The following is a 16,968-nucleotide window of genomic DNA, read 5'->3' as shown; positions in this document are numbered from 1 at the left end:
AGACAGACCAGCAATGCTGGTTGCCAGCTATGCTGTAAAGTCTGGGCGACACAAGTGTGTTTACCAGCAAGTGCCACAGCTGACAAAGAACATGTAGGATTGGCCACTGCCCATCAGAGGGCATAAACTGACAGCAGAGGAAGGGCGCGCAATGATCAACAAACTACTTTCTGGCGATCACATGTGTGCAAATAGTCCCAGAAATATCCTTCTGCCCGGGGCAAGATAAGCCAGCAACTGGCCATTCAAAGGGCAGTTCTTGACTCACCGAGTGTGTAGAAGATTGCCCAGCTCCACAGTGTGCAACCTTGACCATCCTCTCTTCCGCAACAATTATGATATGTTGCTTCTGTCATGTTATGCTATCTACCAGCTACTAACAGCCATCTTTGACATGGAATAGTTTTACAGGTATAGAGTCGAAGGGAATTCTGATTTTAGGAATTTGTTGTTATTTGCTTGATCCCCAGAAGGGATTCTTATTGTTTTGATGGTTTTGAAGAGTGTTTTACTGTGGGTGGTTTATTGTAGTTCCCTTAATAGATAAGTTGGCAAAAGGAATTGGATCTTGATCTGTAGATTTAGCAGTGGTGATGAGTTTGTTTGAATTCCTGCATTGCTCCATTGTTTGTTGCCATGGCTGAAGGTATTCTGGATGTCAATGCACCATTGGCTTGTGTCCTTGAGGTGTTGGGTTGTATGCAACACATGAATGAACTTCTGTTTCAGTGTCTGCAGGCTTTTACTGGTGATCCTCCAGGGGTTCCACTGTTGGCCGCTCCTGCCCCTGAACTGTGGAGTAATTATGTGGCTCGCTTGGAACATTTCCTTGCCCATAGAATCATCAACAGCAGCCAGCATCGTGCGTTCTTTCTTGCCTATGTGGGTCCTGACATTTATCGCTTAGTGCAGCAGTTGCATCTGGAGGTGGAACCCCATGACCTCCATTATGAACAGCTGATTACCAGTTTAGCAGTGTATTTTGATGCCCAGGTCCATGCCATGGCAGCTCAGCACAAGTTCTTCAGCTGTCAGAAGTTTCCATCGCAGTCTTACAAGGAATGGATCACATTGCCTTTAAGGGTTCTCCTGGGACTGCCGATTCTCTTGTGCCAACCCAGGGTGTAAGCACTGGTATGGTTCAGCCCACGTTCATGATATGATTCTGGTCCATGCTCCTGATGATGCCCTTTGAATGGATCTGTTGAAGCTGAAGGATCCCTCCTTGGAAGCATGTCTGTTGGTCATTCGTGCCCATGAACAATCTTCCTGTTTATCTGCAGCACTCCATGCCTCACTGCAGGTCTTTGCCGCATGGCCACCCCATTGTCGCTCAGAGTCACTGTCACCGGCGCAGCGGCCACGCCAATGGCCCGCAGCGGGCGCTCTACTGCTGCCTCCTCCTCCTCCCAACCAGGTTATCTGTTCTTGGGCTCAGCACTGTCAGAGGTTGCTCCCCTGTCGTCAATGCTTTGTTACACACCTGAGCCGTGATTGTCGTTTCCAGTGGGTGGTCTGTTCTGCCTGCAGGATGAAGTGTCATTGGGCTGACATTTGCCACTCCGCTTTGTCAATGGACCACATGGCATTGGACCCTCCGGACTTGGGCTTAGGGGATTCTGACCAGATGCCATGCGTTTACTTTGTCCAGACAGTTCTCCCCAACACAGTGGGGTCTATTGCTCTAATGGTCCAAATCAACAGGACTCATCTCCATTTCCAGTTGGTCACAGGGCCCTCGGCTATTATTATTGATGGTGACTCTCACTGCTGCTTGGGTGCTCCAATGCTCTGCCCTTTCAAGACCCCCTTGAAGAGCTATAGTAATGACATTATCCGTGTGTAGGGGTGGTTCCTGGCACAGTTGCGGTATCTCTCTCAAGACGTCACCACCCAAGTTTTGGTCCTGGCCGCCCCCACAGCCACTAATCTGTTGGGGATGGATCTTTTCCACTCTCTTGGCCTTGAGATCCATGATTCAGCCCTGCCAGTCCAATCTGTGCCCCCTGATGCTCTTTTACAGGAGCTTTTCGATTTCTTCCCTGACATCTTCTTTGATTCCTCCCCAGGGTGTCCGGTTTCAAGGCACACATCAAACTACTTCCCTCAGTGTTTCTGAAGTTTCACAAGGCTCATCCCATGCCTTTCGCCCTGTAGGACGTCCTACACAAGGAACTGCATTGCCTTGAGGAGGCAGGAGTTCTGACACCGGTTCACCACAGTCGCTGGGCTTGGCCATTGTCATCCTCGAAAAACTCAATGGGTCCCTCCAGGTTTGTGGAGATTTTAAGGCCACCGTCAATGTCCAGACTGTCATTGACTCTTACCCTACACCAAAGGTCGATGATATTCTGTCCAAGTTGGTGGGTGGAAAGATCTTTGCCAAGATTGATCTTAGGGAAGCATACCTCCAGCTGTCAGTTGATGCTCCCTCTAAAGAGGTCCTCATCATCAATACTCACTTTGGGCTCTTCTGGGTGCTTTGGGATCACCAGTGCTCCAGCCATCTTTCAACGCTTGCTGGAGTCAGTGACTAAGGAGGTCCCCAGCACCACCAATTATTTAGACGACATCTTAGTCACATGGATATCAGCCCCGGACTTAGTGCAGAATCTTCAGTGACTTTTCAAGGTACTGCAGACTTCAAGGTTGTGGTGCAACAGGGCCAAATGCCAATTTTTTGTGCCCCAAGTACGGGTGCTGCGGGCCTGACACTCACAGATGTATCCCACATCAAATCCATCTTGAGTCAACTCGACTATTATTGATGTTTCATCCCACATGCTGCAGCTCTGGCAGAGCCTCTACATCACCTGCTTTTCATCAATGTTCCCTGGACCTTGTTGCCAGAATGTGATTGGGCATTCCAGCATCTCAAATCTGCTCTTCTTGCTCCACCATGCCTTGTCCCATACGATCCCACCAAGCCTCTTATTTTGGCCACTGATGTGTCAGATTATGGGCTGGGGCCTGTGTTGGCTCATATCATTGACAGTGTTGAGCTTTCAGTAGCTTTCACCTTGAAAACCCTATCACATGCACAGCACAACTATAGCCATATCAAGAAGGAGGCCGTAGCCATTGTATTTGGATTCAAGATCTTCCACGACTTCATATACAGCCACCAGTTCTTGATCTACATGGACCACAAGTCTTTGGTCTCTGTGTTCTGTGCCAGGTCCGCCATCCCTACCTGGACCACTTGCCACCTGCAGTGCTGGATGTTGTTCCTTGCAGGATACACCTATGACATCCATTACTGGATCACAGGTCTCCATGCCAACTCCAATCTTCTTTCTTGACTTCCTATGGGAGTGGATTCTTACTTTGAAGCTTATCAGGTTTCTTGTTTTCATTTAGATGATGTGGCCTCCTCCACCATTGCCCTACTGCCACTGAAGGCCTGGCTTGTTGCACACCACATGGCCTCATTCAACTAGAGTGGCCCTCCAACTGTCATCAGGTGTTGGACCCAGAGGTTCAGGTGGACTGGCCTCACCCCAATGACTTTTCCATCTATGGTGGGGTTCTTAGTCTCTTAGGGGACACTGATCGTTTGCATGTCATGACATCATCCTCCCTCTGTCAGTGGTTCCTCGTGCTCCTACATGTTGGGCACTGGGGAATCATCCTGATGAGTCGTCTCACCTGCCAACATGTCTATTGGTGGGGAATGGACAGTAACATCACCTGCATGGTGGTTTCCCGCTCCTCCTGTCAGCATCCTTGGCCTCTGACTGCCACCCTGCGGTCCTAGCTCCATCTGGATTATTTTGCGGGTCCATTCCTATGGTCCTTTCTTTCTTTCTTTTTTTCTTCCTACAGCTACCTCTAGTACCATGGAAGTCATTCCCACATGTCTTAACAGATGTCCTATTGTCCTGTCCCTTCTCCTTATCAGTGTTTTCCATATATTCCTTACCTCTCCAATTCTGCGCAGAATTTCCTCATTCCTTACCTTATCAGTCAACCTAATTTTCAACATTTGTCTGTAGCACCACATCTCAAATGCTTCGGTTCTCTTCCATTCTGGTTTCCCACAGTCCATGTTTCACTAACATGCTGTACTCCAGACTTACAGTCTCAGAAATTTCTTCCTCAAATTAAGGCTGATATTTGTTATTAATAGACTTCTCTTGGCCACGAATGCTCTTTTTGCCAGTGCTAGTCTGCTTTTGATGTCCTCCTTGCTCCATCCATCATCCATTTTACTGCCTAGGTAGCAGAATTCCTTAACTTCATCTACTTCGTGACCATCAATCCTGATGCTAAGTTTCTCACTGTTCTCATTTTTACTACTTCTCATTACCTTCATCTTACTTCGATTTACTCTCAATCCATACTCTGTACTCATTAGACTGTTCATTCAGTTCAGCAGATCATGTAATTCTTCTTCACTTTCACTCAGGGTAGCAATGTCTTCAGTGAATCATATCATTGATATTCTTTCACCTTGAATTTTAATTCCACTCCTGAACTTTTCTTTTATTTCTATCATTGCTTCCTCGATGTACAGATTGAACAGTAGGGGAAAAAGGCTGCATCCTTGACTTACACCCTTTTTAATACAAGCACTTCATTCTTGGTCATCCACTCTTATTATTCTGTCTTGGCTTTTGTACATATTGTATATGACCCATCTCTCCCTATAGCTTACCCCTACTTTTCTCAGAATTTCGAACATCTGCACCATTTTACATTGTCAAACACTTTTTCCAGGTCGACAAATACGATGAACGAGTCTTGATTTTTCTTTAATCTTGCTTCCATTATTAACCGCAATGTCAGAATTGCCTCTCTCGTACCTTTACCTTTCCTAAAGCCAAACTGATCATCATCTAGCACATCCTCAGTTTTCTTTTCCATTCTTCTGTATATTATTCTTGTCAGCAGCTTGGATGCATGAGCTGTTGTGCTGATTGTGCAGTAATTCTTGCACTTGTCAACTCTTGCCATCTTTGGAATTGTGTGGATGATGCTTTTCCAAAATTCAGATGGTATGTCGCCACAGTCATACATTCTACACACCAAGTCATTTTGTTGCCACTTCCCCCAATGATTTCAGAAATTCTGGTGGAATGTTATCTATCCCTAGTGCTTTATTTGCTCTTAAGTCCACTCTATCCTCTGTATTTAACAGTGGAATCCCTGTAGCACTCTTAATGTCATCATCCTCATTTTTAATGTCACCAAAGGTTGTTTTGACTTTCCTGTATGCTGAGTCTGTCCTTCCAACAACCATTTCTTTTACGATGTTATCACATTTTTCCTGCATCCATTTCATCTTAGTTTTCCTGCACTTTCTATTTATTTCATTTCTCAGTCACTTGCATTTCTCTATTCCTGAGTTTCCCAGAACATTTTTTACTTTCTCCTTTCATCGATCAATTGAAGTATTTCTTCTGTTGGCCATGGTTTCTTTGCAGTTACCTTCTTTGTACCTATGTTTTCCTTCCCAAATTCTGTGATGGCCCTTTTTAGAGATTTCCTTTGGTCTTCAATTGTATTGCCCACTGAGCCATTCCTTATTGCTGTATCTATAGCCTTAGAGAACTTTAACCATATCTTGTCATTCCTTAGTACTTCCGCATTCCACTTCTTTGCATATTGATTCTTCCTGACTAATGTGTTAAACTCCAGCCTACTCTTCATCACTACTATATTGTGATTGAGTCTATGTCTGCAAACTGTATAACCCTTTCAATTTCATCATACACTTTCTCTATCTCTTCATCTTCAGCTTGTGAGATAGGCATGTATACCTAAACTATTGTTGTCAGTGTTGGTTTGCTGCTGATTATTAATCAAAATTTAAGCAGCGGTGGGATTCAAATTCGGGACCAAAGACGTTTTGATTATGAATCAAAGACACTATTCCTAAGCCACGGGTACTACTGGCTCATTTTCGTGGACACCAGCAGTGGTTTTCCATACATTGCATGCATGTCCTCAATGACTACCGCTCACACCATTCAAGCCCTCTCTCATATTTTCATCTTTGAGGGTCTACGGGAGGCAATTGTGATGGACAAGAGCCCGCAGTTCACATTGAAAGAGTTTATTTCCTTCTGTGCTACATTGGGCATCCAGCTGCTCCATATGGTGCCGTTCCATCCTGCATCCAATGGGTTGATTGAAAGGTTTGTTCACACATTTAAATTGCAGAGACCAAACTGTGTCAACTTCACTCCCAGGCTGCCTCAACCTCTTCCTGTTTACTTATCATTCTTCTGGTCACGATGGGTTCTCTCCAGTGGAGAAGCTGCACAGCCACCCTCATCGTATGCCCTTGTCACCACTGTTTCCTGCTTACCGTTGTCTGGCTGTACCAGTATCGGCGTGACTGCATTTCTCTCTGCAGGATCCAGTCTAGGCATTGGTGTTTCCCAAGAGCTGCCCCTGCTGCGTTCCCACCAAGGTCTCCAAGCTTGTCAACCGCATGATGGCAACTGTCATCCTTGACAATGGTCGCCTCTGTCAGAAGCACTTTGGCCAGCTACGGCTGTGTCGTGGGTCGGGCCCGGTGCTCCCATTTTCTCTGGTACCACGCCTTTGGTCTGAGGTCTCTCAGGAGGCCGGGGGCTCATTGGACAGCCCTTTGCAGCCGCTGCCATCACAGCTGCCGCTGTTGCAGCCATCGCCATTACAGCTGCTGCCATCACAGTCGCAGTTGCTGATGTTCCCGCTGTCGCAGCCACCAACGCCAGTTTTCACAGAATACCCGTGGATGGGTCTCTCACCTATGGATGTCAATGAGGCTGCCCCCACCACCAGCACCTCCACTGCCAACCGTTGTCTCATTCCACCAGTGGAACCTGGAACCGATGTCAAGATGTGCCTTCGCCTCGCCCCTGGTAGTGTGGGAAGAAGCACTGCTCTAGTCACCACAGATGCCTACTGCAGCAGAAACACCCCAGACAGAACAGTGATGCAAGTTGCTGGCTCTGCTGCGAAGTCTGTCCAACACACGTATGTTTACCAGCAAGCACCGCAGTTGATAACAAACATGTAGGTGCAGCCACCGTCCATCAGAAGGCACCAACCAACAGCAGAGGAAAGGGTGTGATGATCAATGAACTATTTCCTGGCAATCACATATATGCAAATGGTCCCAGAAATATTCTTCCGCCTGGGGCTAGATAAGCCGGCACCTGACCATCAGTGGGCAGTTCTTGACTCGCCGAATGCATGGACGATTGGCCAGTTCCAAGGTATCCCACCTCGACCATCCTTTCTTCGCAACAATTATGGTATGTTGCTTCTGTGTGTTATGCTATCTACCAGCTGCTAACAATTGACTTTGATGTGCAACAGTTGTATGGGTATAGAGTCGAAGGGTACTTTGATTGCAGGAATTAGTTGTTATTTGCTTGATCCGCAGAAGGGATCCTTATTGTTTTGTCAGTTTTGAAGAGTGTTTTACTGTTTGTTGGTAGTTTGTTGCAGTTTTCTTAATAAGTAAGTTAGCAAAATGTGTTGGTTCTTGCTCTGTAGATTTAGCACTGATGATTCTTGCTTGGAAAATTCAATAGCCTACATCTAAATGTTGAATGACTGTCTTCAAGAAAAGAGTACTATGACCTTTCATAAATTGAAAAAAAGAGTACTATGATCTTTCATAAGTTGTTCCAAAGAACAGAAAATCAAGGCAGTGTTCATCAGGAATGTTTAAAATGCACTGACAAGTTATTTATTACTTTGAACATAATATACTCATCTAAAAACTCCTAGTGATGAAAGTAATCAACACAGTAGGACAGTGATAACTTTTGTGTTCAGCAAGTATCAGAAATGAGCATGTACCACTTTTTATGAAACTGAATATAACAGCACTTGACACCTGTTCACTCTCACTACCAGAATGGTACCCACTCACAGAAAACTGTTGGTCATGCTATGAGAATTGTAATCAAAACAGATGAGGTTCATATCCAAAACCAGTCATCATAATTTAGTTTTCACATGGTTTCCCCATATCATTTTGAGAGAATGATGAAACCATTTTTTGAGGTGGTCATAAATATTTTACAAGGGGCAGTTAAATGAAAACAAGGCAGATGGAAAAACATAAGTAAACTGGTTATTATTTCAAAAGTAATTTCCATAACTGTTACTACATTTATTCCACTGTGAGACAAGATGGCCAGTGCCGTCATGGAAAAATGTTTGTAGTTGTCTGTGGGATCATGTTTGTGCTGAGGCATGCATCTCTCCATCCAAAGCAAATCAATGGCCAAAAATGCCTTTCTTGGAAGCTCCAGGCATAAATAAATCATATGGGGAGAGGCCAAGATTATATGGAGGATGTGTAAGAGCTTTCTGGCAAAATTTCTGGAGCGTACTAAAAGGAGTCTTGTAAATATGTGAGCAGACCCCCATGTTGCCAAGGTTGTTTTGATATTTGTGGCCTTTGATTTGCTTCAGTCAAAGATGTGCACACTTGTGTAGAGTCGCAGTTCCATAGGCAACCACAGACATGTTTCCATGAAGGTGCTGACCATCTCGTCTCACAGTGGGATAAATGTATTAACAGTTATGGTGATTACTTTTGAAATAATAACCAATTTACTTAATTTTTTCCATCTGTCTCATTTTCATTTGACTATTTGAATGCCCTTTATATTTCCACATCTCTCTCCAAATAAGCATATGTATCATCTGCAAGAGGACACTTCAGATAGGCTGCTATATTCAAACCTTGTATTTTTTATCCTGGCATTCTTCATGCTTCTCATAATTAGAGGGATAACATAGCAATGAACAGTTTCTGCTGTGGCATACTTGATGGTTTGTGTCTCATTTTTAACAGCAGACATACATCCAAACAGCTGTTAATAGTAATTTTATGGGCAAAGTACAGTAGATGTAGCACATATAGTATCAAGGGAGTTTACTAAAGATAACAATTTAGATCACTAAGCAGAAGTTTGTAACCATATGCAACATACTTTTTTTTATCACAGTAGCAATGCATTCTTCCACCTTCATAACTGTCAAGGTAAAGCTGGTTATATACAGACAACGAATGATTGACAACAAATAGACTGTCACTTATTAACAATAAAGCTATGTCTCTGCTTTCTTAAAAACATCACCTTCAATGCATATCATAAGACAATCAAGGGATGTGTCGAAGGATAACAGCATGTCAAATAAGCAGTATACATGATATTGTGCACTGGTAATGACTGTCTTGGACTAAAGAACAGTGTAGACTTCTATACAAACTATCTGGAAATTCAAAATAATTTTGCTTTTCATAGTGAATACAAATCCTTTGCCACATTGAGCTTTATGGAATTATTACTTTTGAAATAAATTCAACAATGTCATATTGAGAAATGGTCAAAGAACAGAGGGTCTCATGTATTCTGTTAAAATAATGAACTCAAGATACAGGAGTTAGCAAATGAAGAAAAAGGTAACAAAGCAGTCATTCTGAAGCAGAAACAATATCCTCCTTTTTGGAAGAATTTTCTGCATGCACTTCTGAAAAATAGACCTTTTCAAGCTCAGTAGGATGTGGCACTTGCCAAAGTATTACTAACCCTCCTTAGGTGCCAAGGTTGCTGAAGTGAGGAAATATACTGATGCAGCTGGTCTGAATTCTGGTGGTGTAAGAAAGGCATATAATTAAGTTTGTCTGACAATGGGAGAGTTTCTGATCATCAGGCAGTATTCCAGTGCTAAAAATAAAGTTCATGGAGTCAGTGCACAACGTCTTATGGTTGGGAGACACAGTAAACTGTTAATGGAATAATGGTGTTAAGTTTACCAGTCCACTGGTCTCATTTGAAATTGGGAGGAGGGGGGTACTAAATTTTATTCTTTCTAGTTCTTTAATTCTGTGAACATCTGAACAACTAAACCAAGCATTATGTTAGCAAGCACTCAACACTGTCGCTCAAACAATACCATCTGCAAATGGATAACTTCTAATATCTAGTAAGTTATGAGCATGCATATAATTCAGTCAAGTTAGTTATTATAGACTTTTAAGTCTTGAGTTAGTAATTTGTCATTCTTTTAAAGCCAGCATGCTTAAGAGATTAAAGAATTCCAGGCACAGTCCTAATGAAACATTTTTCATCAAAATTCCATTGTCTATTGCAAGAACTTCAGAAATAAACCAAGAAGAGGGATTCTAATATCAGGTTTCAGTTCTAAATTCACTGATTTCACTGGAGTAAATGACATATCGGCAACATGTTTAGTTAATATTTCAACCAATTATGCTTATAATGAGGCAAATATGTGTTGTTTAGATTTAGGATTTTCTGATCATTGCTCTGTTTATGGAGTTACTAAAAACAATAGAAATTTGCACAAAAAATCCTACACCAAATGTCAGTTCAGCAAAGAAAATATTAACTTATTCCATCATAGATTAAATAATGTGGAGGGGGCTATAGATCACTGTACTTCATGTCCTCAAAATTTTGCTTCTTTCTTGGAAAACTTCCTACATGCTTTTAATGAACTTTCCCCCTTACTGTACATCATAGAAAAGTAGGAAATAAGGTAGAGTGGATTATTGAAGGAATAAAAATATCTAATGCAAGAAAAAGACAGCTATAGAGGGAACTAAAACATAACAGGGGTCCTGATTTTGTTACCTATGTAAAAAAATTACAATAATATTTTTAAAAAGGTTGTAAAAGCAACAAAAGAACTGGAAAATAGTAGTTTTATTTTGGATAATGAAGACAAATCAAAGGCATTGTGGCAAGTCATCAAATCTGAAACAAGTGCCACAGTTAGATGCCATGATATTTCTGAAATCAAGATAGAGGATAAAACTATTGTAAATTCTGCTCAGATTTCTGAATTATTTTATGAATTCTTTCTACATGTAAACAAATCAAACATCAATGTAGAAGATTAACTAGATAAGGTAAATTTCTTCAACAGTAAGCAATTTGAAGGTGAACTTTTCAGTATATTTGCCAAAACTAATGTAAAAGATATAGAAAATGTGATACTATCACTAAAAAGTTAAACATTTGCAGGATGGAATGAGATACCAACAAAAGTGTTAAAAACATCACTAAAATAACTGCACAGCCACTATCTACAGTAATTACGAAGATTATTTTCCAGACACTCTGAAGTACACAGTACTATTCAAGAAAGGCACAAAAGAACCTATGGGAAACTATCACCCAATCTCTCTTCTCACATCACTATAAAAATATTTGAAAAGGTAGTAAGCATACAAATTCAAAATTTGAAAAATTTAAAATCATCTGAAAAAATCAGTATGGACTTCAAAAAGACAAAACCTCAGGTTTTGCTATAAAGCATTTTGTAGGCAGAATTAGCTCCTCTCTAGACAATTCACTGTATTGACACAGGAATTTTTTGTGACCTTTGATAATGTGAACCATTTCCTGCTACTCTGTAATCTGGAAAAGTATGGAATTAGGGGCGTGGTATTACAATGGTTTAAAAAGTCCTATCTAACCAACCGAAGACAAAGAGTGGTTACATCATCTGAGAGAGGGACTTATACTTCAAAATGGAAAATCATTTCACATGGAGTACTCCAAGGTTATGTCTAAGGTCCCATTCTGTTTCTGTTTTACATAAATGATCTACCACTTAACACTAAATGTCACTTAGTTTATTTGCACATGAAACATCTGTAATCATTGCTAGTAACAGTACTGACCAAATTCCCCAAACTGTGTTAAACATTTTAGAAAAATTAGATAGTACCTGGTTTGGTTTAAACAGGTTAAAATTAAACACGGAAAAGACTCAGTCAATGCAGTTTAGAATAAAACAAGTGAAATTAAATGATATTCAGGTCAGTCACAGAAACCAGGATTTGCATGAAGCTAGTTGTGTGAAATTCCCAGGAATGCAACTAGATTAAAATATATCATGGAGCTCACGTGTACAGTACTTTGCAAATAAATTAAATAGCCTAGAATTTACAAAGAGGATATTATACAATGCTACCAGTGTGGGCATAAGAAAAGTAGTATATCACAGCTGCTTTGAGTCAGTAATAAGCTATGGAGTTGTAGTTAGGAGTAACACAAACCATGTGTCGAATATTAATACTTCAGGAAACCTTCATTAGAAATATGCACAATGTAAGGCGAGGGAAATCAAGTCATCCACACCTAAAAAATCTAAGTATGTTAAATGTTCTCTCACTATGCATCTATGAGATGATTATCTTTATACAAACTAAACCTGATTTATTTGTAGCAGATCAATTTCAGCATGATTACAACACCAAAAATCAAAATAATTTTATGCTGCCCAACCACGGCTTAAAATTTTATGCTCAAACTCCATTTTATATGGGTGCAAAAAATTATTTAGAAGTGAAAGGAAGAGAAGCGTTCAGCATTAATTTAGTAAACACTGAAAAAAACATTATGTGAGAAACTAGTGTAGAATTGTTTCTATGAAGTAGAAGTATTCATGAATGACAACCTGAAAATTTGAGCAGGAAGGAGCAAGTACTTAGGATTGTTGATTTTTAAAAGTTTGTTACTTCCAAAGAAAAAATATTAATTGTTTAATTAATTAATTTTCTAGTACAGTATATTATATTACTGATATTATAAGGAAAATTGTAAGCTAGTTTTTGTGTTTTGATGAGACTTTACACGAGTCAATGACTTGAAATTGTATGTTATGACACAATACTCTTCTAGCTATCTACCAACTGGTATAGTGTGTGAATCCTGTCATGCAAAAAGATTACATTTAAATAACCCATTCTGAAACTCTCATTTGCTCTTTTTGTCTATAATATCTACTACATAGTAAAGAGTTTGCAATAAATAGTCATAAAATGTAGTAATTTAGTTTTACAAATTTTCTGTTTCTTTTCTAACCTGCAGTTATTATGTTTTCTTTCTGTCAATTAATCACTTGGAGAATGGTCATGTAATATTCAAAATGAAATAAATAATAGATTATTCTCTTAATGGCTTACCATCTTCATCTGTCATTGCTAAAACTTCTTCACTCCTTGGTCCAGCACCTGCCCTGTTATATGCCTGCACCAGTACACTGTATTCTGTAAACTTACGAAGTCCAGACAGTATGTTCCTTAATTCCATGCCAGGAATTACTTCATATGTTTTGTAGTGGAATGGCTCTGATGAATTTGCTGCTCTGTATCCAATGTAATACCCCATTATTTCACCATGATGAAGATGTTCTTCTGGAGGCTGCAACAAGATTGATTTCAGAAAAATAACTGAAGGTAGTCTGTAGGTAAGAAATAAAATAATTTCACACACATTCTAATTGACTTATGTCTTGCCCTGGCACATAATGTGCAACACTAAGTGCAAAAAAGGGACTGCTTTGCTAAGTGATTCAGTGTATCTATTTTTATGAGATTTTATAAACTTAAGCTACATCCACATTTTATATGGTAGTATCCAATGATTATCTTTTATGCGCATGTAAAGACATCTGATTACTTTAAACAATGAATTGTCACCATTTGCAACATCTTTCATACAGGGTGATTCAGCTGTACCTACTACTGTCACTTCAAGCAACACAGAAAATTTAATGTAGTTAAATTTTGTACTGGGATGTGTATCACTGGAAGCCATGGTTTTATTTTAAAAAAATGTATAAAAGTGTCCTTCACACACACCCCCACCACATACTCATCCCTCTCCAGTCAGTATGTTGTTCATAGCACTCCCTCCTAGAACTGTGTAAAAATTTCCAACTACATGAACTGTTCCCAATATATGATCATCTTTGGTGTCTATTGATTGGGCTATTATCCCACTAGTATGCAGCTTTACTGTATGGCTAAATGATGATGGCATCCTCTTGGGTAAAATATTCCAGAGGTAAAATAGTCCCCCATTCGGATCTCCGGGCGGGGACCACTCAAGAGGACATCCCTATCAGGAGAAAGAAAACTGGCGTTATACGTATCGGAGCATGGAATGTCAGATCCCTTAATCAGGCAGGTAGGTTAAAAAATTTAAAAAGGGAAATGGATAGGTTAAAGTCAGATATAGTGGGAATTAGTGAAGTTCGGTGGCAGGAGGAACAAGACTTTTGGTCAGGTGAATACAGGGTTATAAATACAAAATCAAATAGGGGTAATGCAGGAGTAGGTTTAATAATGAATAAAAAAATAGGAGTGCAGGTAAGCTACTACAAACAGCATAGTGAACGCATTATTGTGGCCAAGATAGACACGAAGCTCAAGTCTATATGCCAACTAGCTCTGCAGATGATGAAGAAATTGATGAAATGTATGATGAGATAAAAGAAATTATTCAGGTAGTGAAGGGAGATGAAAATTTAATAGTCATGGGTGACTGGAATTCGAGAGTAGGAAAAGGGAGAGAAGGAAACATAGTAGGTGAATATGGATTGGGAGAAAGAAATGAAAGAGGAAGTCGTCTGGTAGAATTTTGCACAGAGCATAACTTAATCATTGCTAATACATGGTTCAAGAATCATGATAGAAGGTTGTACACATGGAAGAATCCTGTTAGATTCCAGATAGATTATATAATGGTAAGACAGAGATTTAGGAACCAAATTTTAAATTGTAAGACATTTCCAGGGGCAGATGTGGACTCTGACCACAATCTATTGGTTATGAACTGTAGATTAAAACTGAAGAAACTGCAAAAAGATGGGAATTTAAGGATATGGGACCTGGGTAAACAGACTAAACCAGAGATTGTACAGAGTTTCGGGGAGAGCATAAGGGAACAATTGACTGGAATGGGGGAAAGAAATACAGTAGAAGAACAATGGGTAGCTTTGAGGGATGAAGTAGTGAAGGCAGCAGAGAATCAAGTAGGTAAAAAGACGAGGGCTGGTAGAAATCCTTGGGTAACAGAAGAAAGTTGAATTTAATTGATGAAACGAGAAAATATAAAAATGCAGTAAAAGAAGCAGGCAAAACGGAATACAAACGTCTCAAAAATGAGATTGACAGGAAGTGCAAAATGGCTAAGCAGGGATGACTAGCAGACAGGTGTAAGGATGTAAAGGCTTATCTCATTAGGGGCAAGATAGATACTGCCTACAGGAAAATTAAAGAAACCTTTAGAGAAAAGAGAGCCACTTGTATGAATATCAAGAGCTCAGACAGAAACACAGTTCTAAGCAAAGAAGGGAAAGCAGAAAGGTGGAAGGAGTATATAGAGGGTCTATACAAGGGCGATGTACTTGAGGACAATATTATGGAAATGGAAGAGGAAGTTGTTGAAGATGAAATGGGAGATACGATACTGCGTGAAGAATTTGACAGAGCACTGAAAGACCTGAGTTGAAACAAGGCCCCGGGAGTAGACAACATACCATTAGAACTACTGACGGTCTTGGGAGATCCAGTCCTGACAAAACTCTACCATCTGGTGAGCAAGATGTATGAGACAGGAAAAATACCCTCAGACTTCAAGAAGAATATAATAATTCCAATCCCAAAGAAAGCAGGTGTTGACAGATGTAAAAATTACTGAACTATCAGTTTAATAAGTCACAGCTGCAAAATACTAACGCGAATTCTTTACAGACGAGTGGAGAAACTGGTAGAATCTGTCCTTGGGGAAGATCAGTTTGGATTCCATAGAAACGTTGGAACACATGAGGCAATACTGACCCTATGACTTATCTTAGAAGAAAGATTAAGGAAAGGCAAACCTACGTTTCTAGCATTTGTAGACTTAGAGAAAGCTTTTGACAATGTTGACTGGAATATTATCTTTCAAATTCTAAAGGTGGCAGGGGTAAGACACAGGGAGCGAAAGGCTATTTACAATTTGTACAGAAACCAGATGGCAGTTATAAGAGTCGAGGGGCACGAAAAGGAAGCAGTGGTTGGGAAGGGAGTGAGACAGGGTTGTAGCCTCTCCCCGATGTTGTTCAATCTGTATATTGAGCAAGCAGTAAAGGAAACAAAACAAAAATTCAGAATAGGTATTAAAATCCATGGAGAAGAAATAAAAACTTTGAGGTTCGCCGATGACATTGTAATTCTGTCAGAGACAGCAAAAGACTTGGAAGAGCAGTTGAACGGAATGGACAGTGTCTTGAAAGGAGGATATAAGATGAACATCAACAAAAGCAAAATGAGGATAATGGAATGTAATTGAATTAAGTTGGGTGATGCTGAGGGAATTAGATTAGGAAATGAGCCACTTAAAGTAGTAAAGGAGTTTTGCTATTTGGGGAGCAAAATAACTGATGATGGCTGAAGTAGAGGGGATATAAAATGTAGACTGACAATGGCAAGGAAAGAGTTTCTGAAGAAGAGAAATTTGTTGACATCGAGTATAGATTTAAATGTCAGGAAGTCATTTCTGAAAGTATTTGTATGGAGTGTAGCCATGTATGGAAGTGAAACATGGACGATAAGTAGTCTGGACAAGAAGAGAATAGAAGCTTTCGAAATGTGGTATTACAGAAGAATGCTGAAGATTAGATGGGTAGATCACATAACTAATGAGGAGGTATTGAATAGAATTGGGGAGAAGGGGAGTTTGTGGCACAACTTGACAAGAAGAAGGGACCGGTTGGTAGGACATGTTCTGAGGCATCAGGGAATCACAAATTTAGCATTGGAGGGCACTGTGGAGGGTAAAAATCATAGAGGGAGACCAAGAGATGAATACACTAAGCAGATTCAGAAGGATGTAGGTTGCAGTAGGTACTGGGAGATGAAGAAGCTAGCACATGATAGAGTAGCATGGAGAGCTGCATCAAACCAGTCTCAGGACTGACGACCACAACAACAACATGGTTAGTTGTTTTGTTAGTACTGTGAATATTACCATTCCTGTAAGGGTTACTGCTTTTGTAAACATCATGCTAAAATGAATTACATTGACGCTTTGATCCAAAATTCATCCTTAGCATAGTAGTTTCATAGTCTAAGGCCTTACAAGTACAATGATGTAACTGTTATTTGAAGCTGCTAAAGTTGACAAAACTGTTACGTAAAATTTACAC

At 40.3% G+C, this 16,968-nt stretch overlaps 1 protein-coding gene across 1 annotated transcript in view; it reads right to left on the bottom strand.

Annotated features, from left to right (window-relative positions):
* Positions 1–16,968, bottom strand: part of LOC126456165 (Down syndrome cell adhesion molecule-like protein Dscam2) — a 358,605-nt gene that overhangs the window by 168,977 nt on the left and 172,660 nt on the right. Inside the window, exon 9 of the mRNA XM_050091919.1 lies at positions 12,959–13,196. Coding sequence (XP_049947876.1) covers positions 12,959–13,196 — 238 coding nt within the window. The remainder of the gene's footprint in view (positions 1–12,958; positions 13,197–16,968) is intronic.

This window comes from Schistocerca serialis, chromosome 2 (genome assembly GCF_023864345.2).
Source record: "Schistocerca serialis cubense isolate TAMUIC-IGC-003099 chromosome 2, iqSchSeri2.2, whole genome shotgun sequence".
NCBI lineage: Eukaryota > Metazoa > Arthropoda > Insecta > Orthoptera > Acrididae > Schistocerca > Schistocerca serialis.
This window is presented reverse-complemented; position numbering and strand designations above follow the sequence as displayed.